The sequence below is a fragment of the Orcinus orca genome, chromosome 7 (assembly GCF_937001465.1).
Source record: "Orcinus orca chromosome 7, mOrcOrc1.1, whole genome shotgun sequence".
Lineage (NCBI taxonomy): Eukaryota > Metazoa > Chordata > Mammalia > Artiodactyla > Delphinidae > Orcinus > Orcinus orca.
Genome location: NC_064565.1, coordinates 6,411,398 through 6,434,986, shown reverse-complemented (window position 1 = coordinate 6,434,986; position 23,589 = coordinate 6,411,398). Strand labels below are relative to the sequence as shown.

Genomic DNA, 23,589 nt, shown 5'->3' with positions numbered 1-23,589 from the left:
TTTTAAAAAATATTTATTTATTTATTTATTTGTTTGTTTATTTGGCTGTGCCAGGTCTTAGTTGAGGCACTCGGGATCTTCGTTGCGGCATGTGGGATATTTTAGTTGCAGCATGTGGGATCTTCCGTTGTGACATGCGGGATCCTTAGTTGTGGCATGCAGGCTCTTTTAGTTGTGGCATGCAAACTCTTAGTTGTGGCATGTGGGGTCTAGTTCCCTGACCAGGGATTGAACCTGGGCCCCCTGCCTTGGGAGCACAGAGCATTAGCCACTGGACCAGTAGGGGAATCCTTCAATTGATTTATCTTCAAGTTTGCTAACTCTTTATTATATTAGCTCAAATCTGTTAAGCCCTTCTATTTTAAATTTCAGTTATTTTACTTTTTAATTACAGAATTCTGAATTGCTTGTTTAAAAAGTAATTTCTGTGTTTTTATTTATATTCTCCATTTGGTGTGATACTGTTTTCAGCTTTCTTTTTGTTCTGTAGTTGCGGTTTATTTTATTTAACATATTTATAACCCTTGATTTTTGTTGAGTAAGTTCATTGTGTGAGCTTCCTCAGGGACAGTTTCTATTGAACTCCCTTTTTTTTTTTCTCTTTCTCTCCTGTATGTAGGTCATTCTATCGTGCTTTTTTCTTTGTTTTGTGTTTACATTTTTGGAATTTTGCATGTTGAATTCTGTACTTTTAAAATAATGTTTTATCAACTCTAGAAATCGGATTCCTTCCTCCCTGGTCTTTTATTGGTGCTCTTTTTGTTTTTGTTACTGTTTGTTTATTTAGTGTTGCTTTGATTATTTAGTTTGTTTAGTGGCCTTCCTGAACTAATTTTATAAAATCTGTATGTCATTGTGTTGCTGCACTGTTTTTGCTCAGTTAACTTAGTAGTCAGCTAATGAATGGACAGATTTTCTTACATACCTCGAACGACTAAGTTTTCCAACCTTTGGTGACGTGGCTTTCAAGGCTTTTACAGCCCTGCTTTAGCCTTCACATCTTGTTTTTGCAGAGCTTCAAGGTTATCAAAAAGTGAGAGATTAGGGCTTTTTCAGCTCTTTCCTGGGCATGTGCATAGTTCTCACATGCTGATGGCCTTCTGGATTCCCAGGCATCTGTTGGAGCTTCTCAAAACCCTTTGTGAACATCCCACTCCTCCAGTTTTGGGGGTTTGTTTTTGGTCATCCTCTTTTTCATCCCAGCTGTACTTAGATCAGTGCCTGGCACAGACAACAAATTTTTGTTGAATGGCTGGATGAATATATGAATGAATATACTGGTAATCTACTTAGAAATTATTCTTAGTGTTTTTTAATGGAAAATATATTTTTCACATACATGAGTGTAAAACTCAGTTTATTCTTCTAAGTTTTTTTTTTTTTTCAAGAAATTTTTTTACAATTTAAAAATTACTTAAACGCTGGCGAGGGTGTGGAGAAAAGGGAACCCTCTTACACTGTTGGTGGGAATGTAAATTGGTGCAGCCACTATGGAGAACAGTATGGAGGTCCCTTAAAAAACTAAAAATAGAATTACCCTATGATCCAGCAGTCACACTCCTGGGCATATATCTAGAGAAAACTGTAATTTGAAAAGATATATGCACCCTAGTGTTCATAGCAGCACTATTTACAATAGCCAAGACATGGAAACAACCTAAGTGTCCATCGACAGATGAATGGATGAAGAAGTGGTATATATACACACAATGGAATATTACTCAGCCATAAAAAAGAATGAAATATTGCCGTTTGTAGCAACATGGATGGACCTAGAGATTATCATACAAAGTGAAGTAAGTCAGAGAAACACAAATAATATATCACTCATATTTGGAGTCTAAAAAAATAATACAAATCAACTTATTTACAAAATAGAAACAGCCTCACATTCATAGAAAACTAACTTATGGTTACCAAAGGGGAAGGTGGGGGAGGAATAAATTAGGAGTTTGAGATTAGCAGATACAAACTAATATATATAGGATAGATAAACAACAAGGATTTACTGTATAGCACAGGGAACTATATTCAGTATCTTGAAATAACCTATAGTGGAAAAGAATCTGAAGCTGTACACCTGAAACTAATACATTATTATAAATCAACTGTAGATAAATAAAATTTTAAAGAACTTAAAGATTACTATTTGATGAATTTAGTTTTTCCTCAGTGGTTGGAGGTTAACATCAAACCAAATAATCAAATAAAATTATTTAAAGCTCTCAGCAGGGTCTAAATTAAAAAGGTTTTATTGTAAATAATAGGATACCAACATCTTGTGACAATCCATATTTGAGAGTATTAAATATTTAGAACAGATAGTGCATTTCTGTAATTGGGCTGAGCAATGCAGATTTCTCCATTCTTTTAAAGTTAATTTACAGCTTAAGACAACACACATTTATTTTCTCCCAGTTTTTGTGGGTTAGGTGTATGAGCACAGCTTGGTTGGAGCTGACAAAGTTGCAAGCTAGGTGTCGACTGGACTGTGGCAGCTTGGGAAGTTGAGGTCTTCAGTCCCTTGTTGACTGTCAGCCCACAGAGGCCCTGTGCTTCCTTGCCACATGGCCCTGTCACGGGCCCTCTTGCTGCATGACAGATAATGTCTTTAAAGCCTGCAGCAGAATTCCTTTCACTTCAGGACCAGTCTTCGTTTTAAGGGCTTTCACTTGGTTAAGTCTGAGTTCTGATCTATATTATTTTCTTTTTATCTCTAAAGAACTTCTTTTAACATATCTTGCAAAGGTCCACTGGCAACAGATTCCCTCTATTTTTAAACTTTTGTTGGAGAAAGTATTCGTTTTTCTCTTTTGAAAGATAATGTTGCAGGGTACAGAATTGTAGGTTGAGGGGTTTTTTCCTCAGCATTTTAAGTATCTCACCCCACTCTCTTCTTTCTTGCTTGGTTAAGAAGTCAGATGTACTTCTTATATTTGCTCCTCTATAGCTAAGGTGTTTTTTCCTCTGTCTTCTTTATCTTTGATTTTCTGTAGTTTTAAAGGATATGGCTAAGTATAGGGTTTTTGGTCTTGGATTTGGTTCTTGTGGGGGTTTTGTTTGTGTTTCTTTCTCTCTTGCTGTTGGTGGGAATGTAAATTGGTGCAGCCACTATGGAGAACAGTGTGGAGGTCCCTTAAAGAACTAAAAATAGAACTACCATATGATCCAGCAGTCCCACTCCTGGGCATATATCTATGCCCAATATATCTATTGGTGGCTGCACCAATTTACATTCTTCTTACATGTATGTTACATCATTTGTATTTGTCCCACAGTCCTTGGGTATTCTGTTTTGTTTTTTTCAGTCTTTGTTCTTTTTGCTTTTGGGGATTTTATTGATACATCCTCTAGCTCATAGTCTGTCTACTAATAAGTCCATTATTATAAAAGGCATTTTTCATATGTGTTGCAGTGCTTTTTACCTGTAATGTTCCTTTTTAGTTCTTTCTTAGGATTTTCTTCTCTTTGCTTGCATTGCCTATCTATTCTTGCATTCTGCCTATTATAGCCTTTAGCATATTATTATTATTATTATTATTTTTTGCGGTACGCGGGCCTCTCACTGCTGTGGCCTCGCCCATTGTGGAGCACAGGCTCCGGACGCGCAGGCTCAGCGGCCATGGCTCGCGGACCCAGCCGCTCCGCGGCATGTGGGATCTTCCCGGACCGGGGCATGAACCCGTGTCCCCTGCATTGGCAGGCGGACTCTCAACCACTGTGCCACCAGGGAAGCCCTTAGCATATTATTAATCATAGTTGTTTTAAATTCCCTGTGTGGTCATTCCAGCACACCTTCCTGTCTGGTTCTGATGCTTGCCTTGTTTCTTCACATTGTGTTTTTTTTCCCCTTTTAGTATACCTTATAAAATTTTCTCGATAGGCAGACATTATATATATTGGTAAGAGGAAGTTCAGTAAATAGGCCTTTAGTAATGGGGGGGAAAGGAAGCACTCTGTAGTCTTGTGGTTAGGTTTCAGTATTTTAGTGAGCGTAGGCCTCTGGACTATGAACTACAAAAGTATTTCTCAGTTTTTTCTCTCCCCTTATAGGGGGACAGGATGGCTAGTGTTGGCTGGACTTGGGTATTTCCCTTCTCCCTCTAGAAGGCTAGAGTCAGCTGGAATTGAGTATTTTCCTTGCCCCAGGTCAGTTAGGTTTTGGTTAACTAGTTTTCTCCTAAGAACAGCCCTTGTTAAGAAGAACAGAGTGCTCTGGTGTACAGTTGACCCTTGAACAACCTGGGGGTTCAGGGTGCTGACCCTGCACAGAGTTGAAAAATCATGTAGAGTCGTCCCACGGGATCCATGGGGGATTGGTTCCAAGACCTACTGCAGATAGCAAAATCCACCAATGCTCAGTCTCATAATCAGTCCTCTTTATCCATGGATTCAACCAACTGTGAATCATGCAGTACTGTATTTATTGAAAAGAATCCACGTATAAGTGGACCCTTGCAGTTCAAACCTGTGTTGTTCAAGGGTCAACTGTATTTCATAATGGTCTTGTGTCCCCCACCTCCACCATCCCACCCCTTGTGGGAAGTTCGGGTAATTTTCTCTGATATTTACTGTGGGAATCTGACGGAGCTCCTGGAGGTCAATCTCACAATATTGTGTGAGGCCTGCTATGACTGGCCCCCTGGAGTTTTTAAAAAACTCAGGGAATTATCCACATTGAGCTTCCAGCAAATCATCAGTTGGATTCAGGCTTTCCTACTCATGTACTGGTTTCTGTGGCAGTTTCAAGTAGAGGTTTGAAGTCTCTACTCCCATAAGCTGTGACTCTTTGTGTTCACCTGTCTCTCCAGTCTTTGGGACAGCAGTTTGCCCTGTGTCCTCTCTTATGGATCCAAGAATGGTTGCTGATTTTCCAGTCTGTTCTGCTTTTTTTTAACTTGTTATGATGGAGTGGGGACTTCCTGAGCTGTTTACATGTGAAACTGGAAACTGCCAATCACTGTCTTTTAATTGGTGAATTTCACTTGGTTAGCCTCTCTCTGTCAACATGCCAAAGCTATTTTCCTCTATACAATTTTGTTTTTTGGGGGAGGTACGCGGGCCTCTCACTGTTGTGGCCTCTCCCATTGCGGAACACAGGCTCCGGACGCGCAGGCTCAGCGGCCATGGCTCACGGGCCCAGCCGCTCTGTGGCATGTGGGATCTTCCCGGACCGGGGCACGAACCCGTGTCCCCTGCATCGACAGGCGGACTCCCAACCACTGCGCCACCGGGGAAGCCCCCTCTATACAATTTTTATACGTATGTAACATTGACATTTACTTTTAGCTTGAATCCTTTTGATGTTAACAGTACGATGTCAACTGCAGTTACTGAATACCATGTATTTGAATTGCTATTTCTTTTTATTATTAATTTTTACTTATTAAATTTCTTAGTACTTATTGCTTACTTATATTTTAAAATTCTATATAGTTGTGTTTGTAGTGTAGTTTGTTTCCTTTATCCAGTTGTGTTTTATTATTTTTATATTTTAAAAAATATTTATTTATTTATTTGGTTGCGGTGGATCTTGGTCGCGGCGGATCTTTGTTGCGGCGGGCTGGCTCCTTGGTTGTGGCAGGCGGGCTCCTTGGTTGTGGCACGCGAACTCTTAGTTGCGGCATGCATGTGGGATCTAGTTCCTGGACCAGGGATCGAACCAAGGCCACCTGCATTGAGAGCATGGAGTCTTAACTACTGCGCCACCAAGAGAGTCCCCCAGTTGTCTTTTAGAGGGAAGTTTTATGGATTTTAAACTTCGAATTTTTGAATGTCTGAAAATGTCTGTAACTTTATTCTTTCACATGAATGCTGATTTGGGGGGAACATAATTCTGTTTCAAATAATTTTCTTTCAGAACTTCAAAGTTACATCTTCATTGTCTTTTAATGTCAATTGTTGCTGAAAATGATGTGATACCTGTTTTTTTTTTAATAGGCAGTCTTTGTTCCCTCTTAGGTTAAAAAATTGAGAAACAAAGATCTGTAGTCTTAAGTTTTCTATTTTGTTTTTGTTTTCCTAAGAATAGTTCTATTAGAATTAGTTTTCATTTGAGGATAGTTAAAATGAAAGGGTATTGTTATATTAAAAAAAAAAACCCAACTAATAAACTCCCGTGTTTCCCCCAAATCTTAAGCTTGAATAAAAGGAAAGGCCCTTGAGAGGTGAATAACCTTCCCTCCTGTTGCCATCCTCCAGTGTCTTTTTAATGCTTGCATCAATGAGTAATGCCCGGCTTCCTGAGGTAGCATATTTTCCTTCCTCCTTTTTGGCTGCTCCTAAATTTATATATTTTGAATTGGAATATGGCTACCTCCGCAATTTGTGTATTGTCTTCTTAATGGACAGTTCAAAACAAAACTCCTCTTCCAGGCAATTGTAATTTTAGTTTACATGATGAACTATATATGGTGTCTTCTTTTATACTTACAATTCCTATCCAGGTGTTTCAAAATTTGTAACTGCTTTTTAGCTAAGGTTAATTGAAAAATATGTAATAACTTTGTACCTTTTTATATAAATAATTTGTATCTTCAGCTGCCCCTTTATTTAGTTAATTTTTTTTTTCAACTTAGACCTTGTGTGGACAGTAATGACCTCACGTTTCCGATTGCCTGCTGGCAGAACCTACAATGTACGAGCATCAGAGTTGGCCCGAGATAGACTGCATACAGAGGTGGTTTGCAACATCCTTCTTCTGGATAACACTGTACAGGCTTTCAAAGTTAATGTAAGTATTTTATGTCTTTTTTAATTTTAATAATCTGGTTATAAATCTGAATTTAGATTAAATTTTAAAACTAAAATTGTTTAATCATAGTACAGTTTGAAAAGCCTTCTTCAAAGAGGAAGGTCTTGTTAGTTTGGTTTTTGTAACTATCAAATACACATTCTAATTCAAGGTCTTTTAAGGGGTTGACAAACCAGCAGCACATTATTAGTGGAGCAGGTCAATAGTATGTAGGTGGTTTTTATAAATGTGCTTGAGGGTGCGGGAAAGGAATCTTGTTCTCATAAATAATTTATACATTCCCATTGTGATCTTATTCTACTGTCTGTGAAGAAAATTTTTACTAAACAAAGATAAATAGCAGCCCTGATCTTATCTGAGCCTTATCTGAAACATTTATTCAACAAATGTTTGTTCATCCTACCTGTGTCCAGCTTTATTTGCTCAACATTGTGAGTTTCACCTGTGTGGTGTGTTAGCAGTAGTTGGTTCATTTTCATTGCTGTGTAGTACTCTCTTGTATGAGTACACCACAGTTTACTTATCCATTTATTTATCTCCATTTATTTGTCCAGTTTATCGTTTGTGTATATTTGGATCGTTTCCACCCTGGGCTCTTATCAGTAATGTTGCTGTGAACATGTCTTGATATATGCAAAGGCATTCCTCTTTTTTATTTAGATGATTCCACACCTACAGAAAGGGGAGAGACTAGTGTCATGAATACCCCACCTACCCTTTTCCTAGATTGACCTGTTGTTAACATTTTGCTCATTTCCTTTATCTTTCTTTTTTTCTGTGTGTGTTTTCTGACCCTTCTGAAAGTAGGTGGTACACTTCACCTGTGTTTCAGCAGCCTCAGGATCTCATAAATTACAGCTATATCATTATCACACACCAAAATTTAATATTATGAATATAACAGTATCTAATATATAGTCCATATTGAAACTGGAATTCCTCATTCCTCATTTCCACATCTCCAGGATAACACCTTCATTTGTTTCCTGCTATGTTACACAGGTATTTCTAGACTTTGAAATCTTGAAGTAATCTAAAATATTGATCTTCTGAAATCCTGCCTTTTGTGACAACATGGATGGACCTTGGCATCATGCTAAGTGAAATAAGTCAGACAGAGAAAGACACATACAGTATGATTTCACTCATATGTGGAATCTAGAAAAGCTGAACTCAGAATGGTGGTTGGCAGGGGCCGAGGGATGGGGGAAATGGGGAGATGTTGGTCAAAGGGGACAAACTTCCAGTTACAAGATGAATAAGTTCTGGGAGCTAATGTACAGCATGGTGACTAATGGCGACAGTACTGTGTTCTACACTTGAAAGTTGCTAAGAGAATAAATCTTAAATGTTCTCACCATACATTATGTTTATGCTGTATTTCCCATCTAGCATAATTTTCCTATTGGGCACTTTAGTTGATGATAGTATTGTATTTTTCAGTGTGGAAATCAATGTGCTGTTTAATTACTCTTATAGGAAGACATATTTATTTTATTTTGGTTTATATTTAGATCTTTTAATATATATTATATTGATATATTTATTGATTTTTTAAAAGATTTATTATTTATTTAATTTATTTTTGACTGCGTCAGGTCTTAGTTGCTGGCACACGGGATCTTTGTTGAGGCATGTGGGATCTTTTTTTTTTTTTTTTGCGGTACACGGGCCTCTCACTGTTGTGGCCTCTCCCGTTGCGGAGCACAGGCTCCAGACACGCAGGCCCAGCGGCCATGGCTCACGGGCCCAGCCGCTCCGCGGCATGTGGGAGGCAGACTCTCAACCACTGCGCCACCAGGGAAGCCCCCATGTGGGATCTTTTATTGCGGCGTGTGGGCTTCTCTCTAATTGTGGCATGAGGGTTTTCTCTTCTCTAGTTGTGGCCCACGTGCCTCTGTAGTTATGGCGCGCAGGTTCCAGAGTGCCTGGGCTCTGTAGTTTGTGGCATGCGGGCTCTCCAGTTGAGGTGTGAGAGCTCAGTAGTTGAGGTGCACAGGCTTAGTTGCCCTGTGGCATGTGGGATCTTAGTTCCCCGACCAGGGATCGAACCTGTGTCCCCTGCATTGTAAGTATGTCTATTCCTCTGAGTGTCAGGGCTGGAATCATTCAGAGTGTCTGAGCTGCTTTGCATTTTTATTACAGATGCTGATTATTTTAATCTACATGAATGGTTCCCTAGTTATGTAGCTTACAGCCTGTGCAGTGGTTCATGATAGGCTGCAAACTAGTAGGGGAGCTTGAACCTCTGCTAGTTATTCTCTCATGTCCATTAAATACCTTTAAGTCTCAGAAATCCTCACTGTTGGCAGCTGCTAGGCTCACCAGCATCTCTGTTCACCAGGAAGGAGAACCACTTAGTTTCCTTTGGAGACTACCGGCGGATGATTTGTAACGTCTTAGCTGTTGCAGGCATTGCTTTCCCTAAAAGATTTCTGTACCACAGATCAAATATTCATTGTTGCCAAAGCCTGCTTTTTTTCCATCTGGTGTTTATCTCATCAGAGTTTTTCCTTTATATTTTCCTGAGAGAAAATGCGGTACTAAAGGAGTTGATACAACTTCATGAGTTTTTTTTCTCTTTCTCTTTCTCTGTTGTGGACATAGGAGTGAGGTAAGCCCATAAGTGTTGCTTCAGCTTCAAGTTCTGTTTACACAGCCATTCTTTTTACTGTAGCCAGCCTATGGAATTGTCTCCCTCATGCCCTAAATTCATCATCAATTCACCAAAAACTTGTTTCCATTAATATTTTTAAATGTATAGTATCTGTACTACAAGGATTGATTTCACCAACCTATGAGGATTTTTTGCCTAAATTTTGTTTTTATTTTTACTTTGGTACACCTGTATAGCAAGCAGTAGGCTGTGTGATAAGGAAGAGTTCTGTAGAACCAACCTGTTCCAGTTATTAGGACTGCATAAGAAATTACCCCCAAACTTAGTGGCGTATTTATTATCCTCAGGGATTCTGTGAGTCACAGATCCAACAGGGATGATTTTTTTTAAAAAATTTTTTATTTTTTTGCGGTACGCGGGCCTCTCACTGCTGTGGCCTCTCCCATTGTGGAGCACAGGCTCCGGACGCGCAGGCTCAGTAGTTGTGGCTCACGGGCCTAGTTGCTCCGCGGCATGTGGTATCTTCCCAGACCAGGGCTCGAACCCGTGTCCCCTGCATTAGCAGGCAGATTCTCAACCACTGCGCCACCAGGGAAGCCCCTATATATTTATTTTATATGTGAATGTATATGTATAAAATTGACATATATAGAGTTATATTTGGAAAAACTGAAATAATATTCAAAATGTATGATCATTTATTCAGCACATGTGATTCAGTGCACAGTTCTGAGGCACTTCATAGGTAGCAGTATTTAAAGACAAAACTAAACTTGTGCAGTGAGGATTTTTGTTTGTTTACTTTCATTTTTGTCCACATTGCATTTTCCCTCAGTTTTCTTTTTGTTCTTTGTAATGTATCTCTTATGTACTCAATAAAGAATAACTGATAACTTCTTTTATTGAAGTACAATTGATTTTATAATATTGTGTTGTTTCTGGTATGCAGCATAGTGATTCTGTGAGTCTGTTTCTGTTTTGCATATACATTCATTTATATTACTTTTTTAGATTGCACAGATGAGTGATACCATATAGCATTTGTCTTTCTCTGACTTACTTCACTTAGTATGATAATCCCTAGGTCCATCCATGTTGCTGCAAATGGCATTACTTCATTCTTTTTTATGGCTGAGTAGTATTCCATTGTATATATGTACCACATCCTCTTTATCCATTCATCTGTTGATGGGCACTTTGGTGGCTTCTTTGTCTTGGCTTGTCTTGGTAAATAGTGCTGCTATGAACATTGGGGTGCATGTATCTTTTCGAATTAGTGTTTTTGTTTTTTCCAGATATATACCGAGGAGTGGAATTGTTGGATCATATGGCAATTCTATTTTTAGTATTTTAAGGGATCTCACCAATTTACATTCCCATCAACAGTATATGAGGGTTCCTTTTTCTCACACCCTCTACCACATTTGTTATTTGTAGGCTTTTTGTTTGTTTGTTTGTTTTTTTGTGTGTGTTTTTTTGCGGTACGCGGGCCTCTCACTGTTGTGGCCTCTCCCGTTGCAGAGCACAGGCTCCGGACGCACAGGCCCAGCGGCCACGGCTCACGGGCCTAGCTGCTCCGCGGCATGTGGGATCTTCCCAGACCGGGACACGAACCCGTGTCCCCTGCATTGGCAGGCGGACTCTCAACCACTGCGCCACCAGGGAAGCCCTGTAGGCTTTTTGATGATGGCCATTCTGACAGTTGTGAGGTGATACCTCATTGTGGTTTTGATTTGCGTTTCTCTAATAATTAGCGATATTGAGCATCTTTTCATGTGCCAATTTGTCATGTGTATGTTTTCTTTGGAAAAAATGTCTATTCAAGTCTTCTGCCCATTTTTTGATTGGATTGTTTGTTTTGTGATACTGAGTTAAAAGAGCTGTTTGTATATTTTGGATATTAACCCCTTTTCAGTCGTATCATTTGCAAGTACTTTTTCCCATTCCATAAGGTTTTTTTTTGTTTTGTTGATAGTTTCCTTTGCTGTGCAAAAGCTTAATTAGATCCTATTTGTTTATTTTTGCTTTTATTTCTTTTGCCATGGGAGACTGAGCTAAGAAAATATTGCTACAATTTACGTCAACGAGTGTTTTGCCTATGTCCTCTTCTGGAAATTTTATGGTGTCGTGTCTGGTATTTAGGTCTTTAAAGTGTTTTGAGTTTATTTTTGTGTGTGGTGTGAGGAAATGTTCTAAATTTATTGTTTTATGTGTAGCTGTCCAGCTCCCAGCACCACTCACTGGGGCAGCACCAGGCAGTTGAAGGGACTATCTTTCTCCATTGTATTATGTTCTTGCCTCCTTTGCTGTAGATTAATTGACCCTAGGTACATGGGCTTGTTTCTAGGCTCTCTAACGGCTAATTTTTAAAAATGATACCAGTACTTCAGTTGTTAGTGTAAGATGCAGTAAATCATAGATTTTTCCCCCTTGAAATAAAATGAAATTCAATTAATAATATTGTAGTTATGTTACAGCTTGGGTTGATGAATATTTAGTTGGCTGAACCTCACCTTGTTTCATCTGGTAAACTACTTGTTAACCACATCTGTAGTACAAACTGGATTATAGAGTTGGGGTTAGCAGGTGGCTGCTGATTGAAGTGGGAGGCAAAAGGAGTGTAAGGATGATGGATTTACCTAAATGGAACATACTTGGAATCATTTTACAGTCATATTTGTAAAGGAGGATAGGGTTTGGGGGATTTTTTCCTAGTTATTGTTCCACTGTCTTTATTTTTCACATGAGAAGATAAGTTTAGAGTCATTAGGTTACTTGCCAAGTTGGTAGCAGAGCCAGTAATGTGTGTGTGTATGTGAGAAGGTGTGTTTGGACCTGTTATTTTCAACACTTAACCATTTTATTAAGTATTATTTCTAGCCCTACTTACATTTGATAGCTTTTTTTTTGGCCACACTGCGTGGCACACGGGATCTTAGTTCCCTGACCAGGGATCAAACCTGTGCCCCCTGCAGTGGAAGTGTGGGGTCTTAACCACTGGACTGCCAGAGAAGTCCCTAAATTTGATTTCTTAATTCCTTTAAAAATACTATCGTTTACACATCATCCAGATTCCCTAAGAAATTTTTTGTTTTTACATTTATTGGTTTATTCATGTACACAATTTAAAATAATTGTTCTGTAAAGTGTCACAACAAAAACTAACAGAACCCTAAACCTACCCTGTTGCCCCTTAGAAGTAACTGCATTTGACACGCTTAGTTTTTCTCTCATATTTATTACCATGGTTCTAAGAAACATCTTACAGTATGTCTGGTTTTGTCTGGTTTGTTTTTTGTTGTTTGTATTATGTATTGACTTTGGAGGATGAGACTTTACTTCTCCTTCCCCTCCATACACACATACTTCCTCTCTATCATCCTTTCAATAAACAAAGTAGTTATATAGTAATATTTGGTTAGTTCAGAATGTCTTTTCGCTAGAGGGAAATCCTTCAGTCATCTGCCTGGAGCTTGTGGAGCCCTGACTGGGACTTCTTAGAGCTGAGGGAGAGAAGGGGACTAGGGAGGTCTCAGCTCTTCCGTAGGTAGACTTTCATTTATCATGTGGATTTCCCCTGTTTTCAGCTCAGTGAAAATTAATCAGCTGTACCTGATGTCTCTGAGTCCAGATTATCACTAGCTCATTTTCTTCAGAGAGTGACTCTCTAGTTCTTGCATGATTGGCAGAGGGACGGGGAGTGAGAGCTGGTCATGAAGAGCTGTCTCAGACTTGCTCTGAGTGCTGCCCTCTCAGCATCGTTGTGGATCTTAAGCACACATTTGTGTCCAGTCTGCCTCGTTTATTAACCTTGAAGTCTCTCAGATTGATTTGCAACATCTACTCTGAAGGAGAACTTACTATTTACGAAGGTGTTTTGAGGAAAATCAGATGTTAAAATGGAAGTGGACATACTTAGTGCAAAAAGATGTAATAATTGGCCAATTGTCGTAGTGTTTGAAAATTCCAAGATTGTAGTATGTGATAGGTTATTAAATCTTCTCTCTGTTTTGAATTTTTTTTCCTAAACTATATCATGTTAAGCACAAGAAAAGTATCAACGAGATTTATAATTGTGCACAAAGTTACCATATTTCTTGGTTTATTCTTTGATTGTTTTTGTTTTTATCAGGCATGTATAGTTCTTAGGTCTTAATATATTTGTCATGCATAAGTCTTTACTGATAAAGACATTTACTTCTATTGAAAGAATTTCCTAGGCAGTTATCCAGTGATGAATTTATAGGTTTTTATTTTGAAGATTTACTGGTCCTGTGATTATACGCAAGTTGCTCTACCTTACTGTATTGCAGATTCATTTGTTAGGAAAGAACACCTGTCTTGCATAGGATGTTTAGAATTAAATGAGAGTATTTTGAAGTGTTGTTTATGTGTCTGACTCACATTACACATTTAGAAAGGTTGATTCTTCTTTGCTTTATTGCTTGTGATCCAGTCGACCTATTCTCTAGTTCCAGAAATGTTTTCTTGGAAGAATATTATTATTAAAATTTCACAAAACAGCAGTCTCCTAATTGCTCTATGTGTATATATGATATTCTTACCTGTGTACTGTTGTACATGTACAGTTTCCAAAACCCAGTTTGTTTCTGGCATATTGATTAAAAATACATGTACATGGGAATTGCCTGGTGGTCCAGTGGTTAGGACTGTGCTATCACTGCCCAGGGCCCGGGCTCAATCCCTGGTCAGGGAACTAGGATCCTGCAAGCTGCACAGCATGGCCAAAAAAAAATAAAAATAAATAAGAATAAAAATACATGTACATGGAAATTGTAAAAATGCAAGTTTATTCTTAAAGCGTAAAGAGGAGGGACTTCACTGGTGGTCCAGTGGTTAAGACTTCGCCTTCTAATGCAGGGGCTGCAGGTTCGATCCCTGGTTGGGGAACTAAGATCCCACATGCCTCGTGGTCAAAAAATCCAAAACATAAAACAGAAGCAATATTGTAACAAATTCAATAAAGACTTTAAAAATGGTCCACGTCAAAAAAAACTTAAAAAAAAAAAGTAAAGAGGAAACAGTTGTCAAATATTACATTTTTGAGGACTTCCCTGGTAGCGCAGTAGTTGAGAATCCGCCTGCCAACGCAGGGAACACGGGTTCGAGCCCTGGTCTGGGAAGATCCCACATGCCGCGGAGCAACTAAGCCTGTGCACCACAACTGCTGAGCCTGCTCTCTAGAGCCCGTGTGCCACAACTTCTGAGCCCGCGTGCCACAACTACTGAAGCCTGTGCACCTAGACCCCAGACTCTGCAACAAGAGAAGCCACTGCAATGAGAAGCCTGCGCACCGCAACGAAGAGTAACTCCTGCTCGCCGCAACTAGAGAAAACCCGCTGCCCGCAGCAACGAAGACCCAATGCAGCCAGAAATAAATAAATAAATAAATAAATTTTAAAATATATTACATTTTTGAGAATTAGGTATATTTTATCTTGGCACTAGTACAGTAAATTAAGTTGTCATTGTTCATGTACTTTAATGACAACAGTTATTTAGTGCCTCATATATTATGAGAAAAAGTTTCAGAAAATAGCTGTAAGCCATTAAAATTTTGATAAATATATGATGGATTCTATTTAGAAAGATTCTGTAGCCTAGTGTCCCCTACTCTAGAAATTATGTATAGTTGTTGTTTATTATAATATGTATAATACATTATACACTCTGGTGCACAGATCTTTACTGTACAACTCAATGAATGTTTATGTATGTATACATCTGTGGAACTACCACCAGATTAAGGTATTGAATACTTCACTCACCAAGAAAGATTCCCTTCTGCTCTCTAAGTATTTCTTACTCCATTTTATCTCCTTTATTAGCTTTTCTTGATTAACCTTTTAATGTCATACTGTTAGTGATTACCTTAGAAATTGCAAAATGTGTCATGACTTACAAAAGTCTGCCTTTATTTAGTACAGTTGACTGTTGAACGTAACAGGTTTGAAATGTGTGGTTCCACTTATACGTGGATATTTTTCAATGAATACATACTTCAGTGAATACATACATATTTTCCAGTGAATACATACACAACCCACATTTGGTTGAAACTGCAGATGTGGAACCGTGGATATGTAGGCTGACCACAAAGTTACACACATATTTTCAACTGTGTGGAGGATCAGCACCCCTAACCCCCAGGTTGTTCAAGGGTCAACTGTACTTCTCCCATGTTCCCCCCCAAATGCAAAAACCTTAAAGCAGTTTAAATCCATTTACCTGCCTCCTACTTTTTTGCTATTGTTCTTATGTATTTTTGCCATCCTCCTCATATGTTATAAACCCTACAAGACATTGCTATTATTGCTTTAAATAGTTAACAGTCTATTATATTTCCCTTTATATTTAAACTTTTTGCAGCTCATTTCTTATATATCCATGCTTCCATATAGAATCTTTTCCCTTCATCCGAAAGAACCTCTTTTATTATTTTCTGAAATAGAGACTGTTAATACAGTTTTTCAACTTTTTGTTTGTCTGAAAATGTATTTACTTACTCCTTATTTTGGAGGATATTTTTGCTGGGTATAGAATTCTACATTGATAGTTTTTTTTCTTTGTAGTTTAAAGATGTTGTTTCATTGACTTTTTCTTGAGGAGCCATCTTGAGAACTCATTTTTCATTCTTACTGTTCTTGAGCAGGACAAGAGATATGTTCTTTCTTCCTCTGTTTTTGAGTTTTTTCTCTATTTTTGACTCTAGTGTCTCATCTATAATATACCTAGATATGGTTTTGTTTTTATCTTGCTTGTGTGTTTGTGTGTGTTTGTGCATTTATCTTGCTTGGTATTCACTGAGCTTCTTAAATCTGTAGGTGGTGTCTTATACAATTTGAAAACTTCTTGTCCTTTGCAGATTTAAATATTGCTTCTGGCCCATTTTTTCTTCTCTCCTTCTGGACTCCATTACATCTGTTAGACTGACTACATCCCACATCTAACATATGTTCTATTTTGTTGTTTATAATTTCTCTGTGTTTTGAATAGCTATTAACTTGTTTTTGAGTCTGCTAATTCTTTTCTTTTGCTGTTAAACCATCCAACAAATTCCTCTGTTTCACATATTATATTCTGCAGTTCTAGAATGTCAGTATGATCATTTTTATAGATTATAATTCTGTTTTGAAGTATTTTATATTTTAATCCACTTTCTCTGTTCTCCCTCTGTTGTCTTTAATATGTAATCATAATTACTTTGAAGCCCTCACAGACCAAGACCAATATGTAGATCCCTTATAAGTCTGTGTATTTCTGTGGACTGCTTTGTCTCTTGATTATTAATCACTTTCCCTGCTTCATGTACCTACTAATTTAGCTTCGTATGATTGATATTGTGAGCGTAATGTAGAGCAGCAGATAGCAAACTGTGACCCATGGGCCAAATCCAGCCTGGTGGCTATTATTGTGTGGCCCATGAAGCTGAGAATGGATTTTACATTTTTACAGGTTTTTGGTTTTGTTGTTTTTTTTTTTTAAAGAAGATGTTGGAGGGTAGGAGTTTATTAATTAATTAATTTATTTTGCTGTGTTGGGTCTTCGTTTCTGTGCGAGAGCTTTCTCTAGTTGTGGCAAGTGGGGGCCACTCTTCATCGCGCTGCGCGGGCCTCTCACTATCGCGGCCTCTCTTGTTGCGGAGTACAGGCTCCAGATGCACAGGCTCAGTAGTTGTGGCTCACGGGCCTAGTTGCTCCATGGCATGTGGGATCTTCCCAGACCAGGGCTCGAACCTGTGTCCCCTGCATTAGCAGGCAGACTCTCAACCACTGTGCCACCAGGGAAGCCCGGTTTTGTTGTTTTTTAAGAGAATGTGCAACAGAGACTATTTATGGCCTTCAAAACCTAAATGTATTTGCCTGCTGGTCCTTTATGGAAAAGGTTTGCTGACCCCTATTCAACCCCTAGTGTAGAAGCTCTGGACCATTGTCTTCCTCTAAATAGCATTGAATTTTATTCTGGCAGCCAGTTAAATTGCTAATGGACCACTTTGATCCTGTGGAGACTTAGCTTTATCTGTTGTTAAATAAGGTAAGTCTGTTTTAGCTTTGTTCTCATTCCTAGGGCATGGGTTGTCTAGGGTCTCGACTAAATGCCTGGGTTCATCATGGTCTCTCTCCTCTGAGCCTGAACTCCGTTTCTTCATTTCTTCGGAACCCTGCAGCCTCTGCAATCTTTGTTTAGCTAACAGCCTCCCAACAGCCATTCTCTGCTAGGCCTCTAGGAGTTTCGCCCTGTGCATGCACAGCCTAGGAGGCAGATGAGAGCCGGGGAGTTTTATGTAGATTTCTGTAGCTTCTTCTCTTTGACTCTTTCCTCTGTAATAACCTGCCCCCGCCCCCAACCCAACTTACCTTAGCAACCCCAAACAGTAATTTTAGTTTTCTCATCCTAGCAAGATAGCCACTCTGCTTGGGCTCCATTTCTCTACACCATGATTTGGAAAATGCCCTTAAGGAGAGAGCCAACATGAATGTGGTATTTGATTAATCTGGTTCTCTTCTCTCAAGGATCATAGTGCTGTGTTGGGTATTGTCTAATGCCTGCAAATAGTTCATCTTCTCTCTCTCTCTTTTTATATTTGGTCCAGCTTTTGTAGATGTTTATAGCAGGAGGGTATACTAACACTAGCTTCTCCATCATGACAAGACCAAAAATTTTGATTGTTTTGAAATGGGAATATATATCTCATTACATAATAGTGGATTTTGATTTGAGAACATTTAACATATTGCTTGCTCTGTTCCTTGATCCACTGTTCAGTTGAGCCAAATAGAAGGACTCAGATCTCAGTGAAAAATGGTAAATATATGTATCTTATAAAATCAGATTAGTCTAAGATATTATTGATTTGGTGAAGGGGATAAAATGGCACTTACTTTCCAAAGAATGAGGCCCTAACAAGGTAGGCCAATGTCTTGTTCTTTTAGAAGATTTCAACTCAGGAGTCATCTGCCACATTTGAGATGCACCTTAACCCTAGGTGAGCTGCGCTCAGCTATTATCAGAGGAACTTTCTTTGGCTGATCAATTCTTAATAATTATTTAACAGTTTTGTGTTTGTTGTTTACATATCCAGCATCTTTAAAACAATTTATAAATATTTTAACCCACAGTTTATCTCTTAACTGCCATGTTCACAGTGTGCATGGAATAAGGGGCTGGTATGCAGTACCTTCTGGCTTATTTCATATTCTTTGAGGGAACAATCATTTAAGTGTTTTTGCCATCATATAGGGTATTTATATTGTACTGCATGTAAGGGCTGTCTGTATAGGCCACTGGTTCACAAGATTAATTTGATGAAACTAGGTAGTTAGCTGGGGGTCTACTTTCTCTCTCTTGTTCTATGTGTCTCTTTTGAAGTTGAATAGTATGCCCTTCTCAGATAGATGTGATCTGTTCTTTGGAAAAGGATGCATGACATAGCTCTGTTTCCCTGCTAGAACTAGCAAACAAGCTTTCAGTATTCATTGGAGTGGTGTTGGTGACCACAGAAAGAGATAGAGGGTTTTTTTTTGTTTTTCTTAAATTTTATTTATTTTTGGCTGCATTGGGTCTTTGTTGCTGCGCGCAGGCTTTCTCTAGTTGTGGCGAGAGGGGGCTGCTCTTTGTTGCAGTGCATGGGCTTCTTATTGTGGTGGCTTCTCGTTGTGGAGCACGGGCTCTAGGTGCGCAGGCTTCAGTAGTTGCAGTACGTGGGCTCAGTAGTTGTGGCTCGTGGGCCCTAGAGCGAGGCTCAGTAGTTGTGGTGCATGGGCTTAGTTGCTCTGTGGCATGTGGGATCTTCCTGGACCAGGGCTCGAACCTGTGTCCCCTGCATTGGCAGGCGGAATCTTAACCGCTGTGCCACCAGGGAAGTCCCCAGAGATAGAGTTTTTGTCACATAAGTAAGCTACACGACTCACTCTCTGATGCCCCACTGCCTGTGATACCTGTGATAGACACTCCCCTGGGTGATTCTCTGTTCTGAGTGCCCCGTGGACCCAAGAATCCCCCAGAGGAAGCCCAGTGTGACCCTCTGCCCAGAGGCTGATGTTGGTGCTTGTGGTTGGATTCTGCTGAGCACAATACTGTAGAAAGGAAATTACTTTTCGGCTTTGTACCCATTTAGAATGTTATTCATAACTCAAGTTAGGTAGTTAAATATCTGTATATTAGAAATTTGTTTTTTTGTTAAAGGTAGCATCTGTTTAGCCTTATTTGAGTCTTTGCCTTTATTTAACATTTTTAATAAAAAAGACTAGAAATAATTGTGCTTCCAAAAGTTTAAAATAAAACAGCCCTGGACTTGCATATATACACATGCATTGCATGTACACATACAGCAAAATTTATCACTTTCAAAAACCTTTATCTTGAAACTCTTTTCTCCTCCTGTTTGGGAATTCAGTATAGTAATTTGTCTTCCTTTTCAATATTTTTCCTAGTAACTGGTTTTATGACTCTAATTTTTTCATTCACCTTTTGAATTCTACACGATTTTTAATGTAACAGTTTGTTTAGTTTCCACAAAGAAAAGCAACAGCTGTGATATATGAGGAATTAGTAATACTGTTATGACAAACATTTTTCTGAATGTGCATACATTTCCTTTTGATGCTTCCTTTGATTTGTTTATAGTAAACTTCAGAGTGTGTAGTTTTTGCTGTTTCTTTTGCAGTTAACTTTTTTCCCACGTTAAGGAAATCTGGAAGAGATGGGCCCTTAATTACATTGACTAGGTACTTAAGTTTAGTACTAGGCTAATTTACAATTTTGGATTCACTAAATATTTTTTTGATATCACTTAACTTTGAATAACTGTGAGGTGACTTTTATTTTCCTTCATCAAGAATAACTTGGGTGGGAACTGTGGTAGTTCTACAAAGAACAACATACTACATAGATCTGGTCCTGGATTCTAGGTGATTGGACTATCACAGGCAGATCATTTAAGCATATAGACCCTAAGCACTCTGATTTGTTATAGGAAGCACCGTGGTATAGTGTAGTGTGATGAAAAGTGCACGGACCTTGGAGTCCCAAAGGCTAGAGTTACGTCCTAGAGATACTAAATGCTTGCTCTGTGGCACTGTTCCACTTACTTGACCTTTAATATAATTTCCTTGAATATGAAGTAGAAACAATATCTGTGATGCCTAGGATTATCGGGACTAAATGAATGTATATCAAGCACACAATAAGGATTCCCGTAGGAGCTCTAGAGATGTGACACCTCCTCACCCTTCTCCTCTGTTTCCTTTCCTCCTTCCCTAGTTGCCCAGAGTTAGCCAAGGCACAGCTCGGAGGCCAGTGTCCCCCAGACTGCCCGCACTTGTGACAGCAGCTGCAAGCTTGGGAGTGTCTTAAAACCACTCTGAGTTTCAGTAGTTTGTTAGGAGGACTCAACAGATCTCATTGAAAGCTGTAACACTGGAGGAGCAATCCTGCAGCTTTGGCCAAAGAAGCACCGCGGGGCAGAGGCCAGAGGAGTTTGAATGGAGGCTCCCCATGGAGCCCTGGGTGACGTTGCGTCCTCCTTGTCACTACGTATGGCAGTTACGCCAGAGCGTTTCCAGCTAGCGAAGCTCCCCCAGGCCTTTTGTGTCCAAACGTTTTACTGGTACGCAGCCAGATACTTCTTGCGTGACTTACCCAATCTGTAGCCTCTTGCAGAGGTCAGGCTAATACCCTTAGTCTCCAGTTCCTCTGAAGTCAGAAGTGATGTGATGTGGTCCAAAGCCCCCATCATAAACCACATTGCTAGACTGTCCAGTGACCACAGGCCCCAGGCAAACAAAGAGCCCTATCAGGTAGGGCATTCCAGGGGCCTAGAGACCACCTCCCAGTAGCCAAGGACAAAGGCCAGACCTCTCTGGAAAAGGTTTCTTCACTATACCTAGTGCTGTGTTTTTGTAGTGGCTAATTAAATTATTCAGTACTTAATATTTTGGTTGTTAATTTTTATCTAAGTAATAGTATATAAAAAATATTAAACAGTTAAAAAAAAAAGCCAAGCAGGACAAATCAAATAATGAAAGCCTAATGAAATGCTCCCAGCCTTTTCTTTTAGTACTAGCTTCCAATTATTGATAGATTTGAAGATGTCCTTTAGGCATTTACTGCCAGTTTTCTGTGCTGGTTTATATTTTCTGTTTTGGACCTTATCTCTTGACTTCCTATTATGCAGGTTTCAATTTTTTAAATTTAATTTAATTTAATTTAATTTTTAGTCTATTTTATGCCCTCACTCCCCCTCCTCAAATTCTTAGGTCATAATTTTTAGTTAAATTTTCTATGTATCAGAATTACATTTGGCTCTAGTAAAAGAAACTGGAAATAACAGTAACTTAAATGAGCTAAAGTTCATTTTCCTCTCACATAAAAGAATTCTAGAAACAGACAGTCCAAGAAATGGGATAGCAACTTCACAGTTATCAGGGAACCAGGTTCCGTGTTCTTCCCTTCACTCTTCTGAGAGCATGGCTCTCTGTAAGATCACTTCACAGTCCAGGATAGCTGTTAGGCCCCTAGCAGTTAGGTCAGTTTTCAGGCAGGTGGAGGCAGGGAGGGAAGGGGAGGAGCGCTGGGGAGCAGAGAGGGGGAGGGTGGAGAAGCACAAACGGCACCTGTGCCAGTTTCCTTCCCAAGCTTAAGGAGCTTTGCTTAAAAGTTATACCCTGCAGCTTCTAGTTACATTTTATTGACCAAAATTTAGTCATAGGCCCTCATTTGGGCTGCAGGGCTGGGATTTTATATTCCTGTTGCTATCCCAAACAATATTGAAGTTTTATTATAAAGAAATGATAGAAAATGGGTTATGACAGGGACTTCCTTGGTGGTCCAGTGCGTGAGCCTCCGGGCTCCCAATTCAGGGAGCCCAGGTTCGATGCCTGGTCAGGGAACCTAGATCCTGCATGCCATAACTGAGACCTGGCACAGCCAAAATAAATAAATAAACAAGAAAATGGGTTATGACAGAGGCAGTTAGCACTTTCTTCCTTAATTGACTTCATTGTTTACCTTTTGTGATTATGCAAGGTAATTCACTGCTAAGCCACATAGTGTACTATAATTATATTTTGTTCTTCTAGAATTATCCATTGCCCCTTTTAAAAAAATCTGGTCAGTTTTCTTTCTGTAGATTTTAGTATTTTTCTTTTCCAGTTGTATATGTATTTAAAGAGTCAAGTAGTCCTCCCTGTGATACAGGGTGTATTACAAAGTAGCGGTCGTCTGCCCCTGTCCTTATGGCACTTCCCTAGAAACAACTAGCTTAATTCTTTTTAGTGGAGTCTTTTAGTATTTGCCTATGTTATCTCTAAATACCGTGTCTGTGTTGTTACTACATAATTTTTCAGTTTTAGGCAGTCTGTTGGTTGCCCATTTAAAAAGACGAGAATTTAGTTCTCTTTTACCTCTGACCCCTACTTCTCATTTTATCAATATAATTGACTTTTATAATGTGTTTATGTTAGTATTCAATGTATACAGTGTTATGTCTATGTAAATGCTGTTCATAGCTAAGCCACATAACACATTATTATTTTCTCTTGTGCGAAACTTCTTGGTTTTCACAGTTGGTGCTTTTCACTCCCCTTTCTTCCCTCCCTCCCTCCCTCCCTCCCTCCCTCTCCCTCCCTCTCCCTCCCTCCCTTCCTTTTTCTTTTTTTCTCTCTATCCCCCTAGTTTCCTGTGTATATTATTAATTACCCCAACTCTTTAATAGTTGCCTGAATCTTCTCTTAATATATTCTTCATGTCAGATATTCTCTCAAATTCACCTTTTTGGAGAAATCCAAGAACCTTCTGACGGGCTCCTTTATGGAGTGGTTGCTCTTTACACTTGGTGTATAACTGGAGTCACCCTTTGCCATCATCTTGTTTTGAAGGTTCACGTAGATTATCCACAAAATCCACTGGTTCCCATTGTGGCACTCCTCCCTGTCCTCCTCTGTGCCTGGTGTCCCTAGGTTTGCAACCAGCTGTGTTTATCTTGGAATATCTAGGGGAGGTGTACAGTCATTTAGCTCTAGTGGATGGAATTGGAAACGAGAGAGATAACTCTTCCCGACATGAATTTTCTACCACTTTCCTTCCAGATTTAGCCTCATGCTTTCTTCTCACCTTTTCTGATACATATGCCTTCAATTTCTGAGCCTTTGCATGCATTTGACTTTCTTCTTGTTGGCTCCCTCCCTCTCTGGTATTT

General features: G+C 39.2%; 1 protein-coding gene across 7 annotated transcripts in view; it reads left to right on the top strand.

Annotated features, from left to right (window-relative positions):
- Window positions 1-23,589, top strand: part of PTPN4 (protein tyrosine phosphatase non-receptor type 4) — a 178,636-nt gene that overhangs the window by 27,937 nt on the left and 127,110 nt on the right. For all 7 annotated transcript variants that reach the window (XM_004276902.4, XM_033400230.2, XM_033400232.2 and 4 more), the window contains exon 2: window positions 6,579-6,733. In XM_004276902.4, coding sequence (XP_004276950.1) covers window positions 6,596-6,733 — 138 coding nt within the window. In that variant the 5' untranslated portion in view covers window positions 6,579-6,595. The remainder of the gene's footprint in view (window positions 1-6,578; window positions 6,734-23,589) is intronic.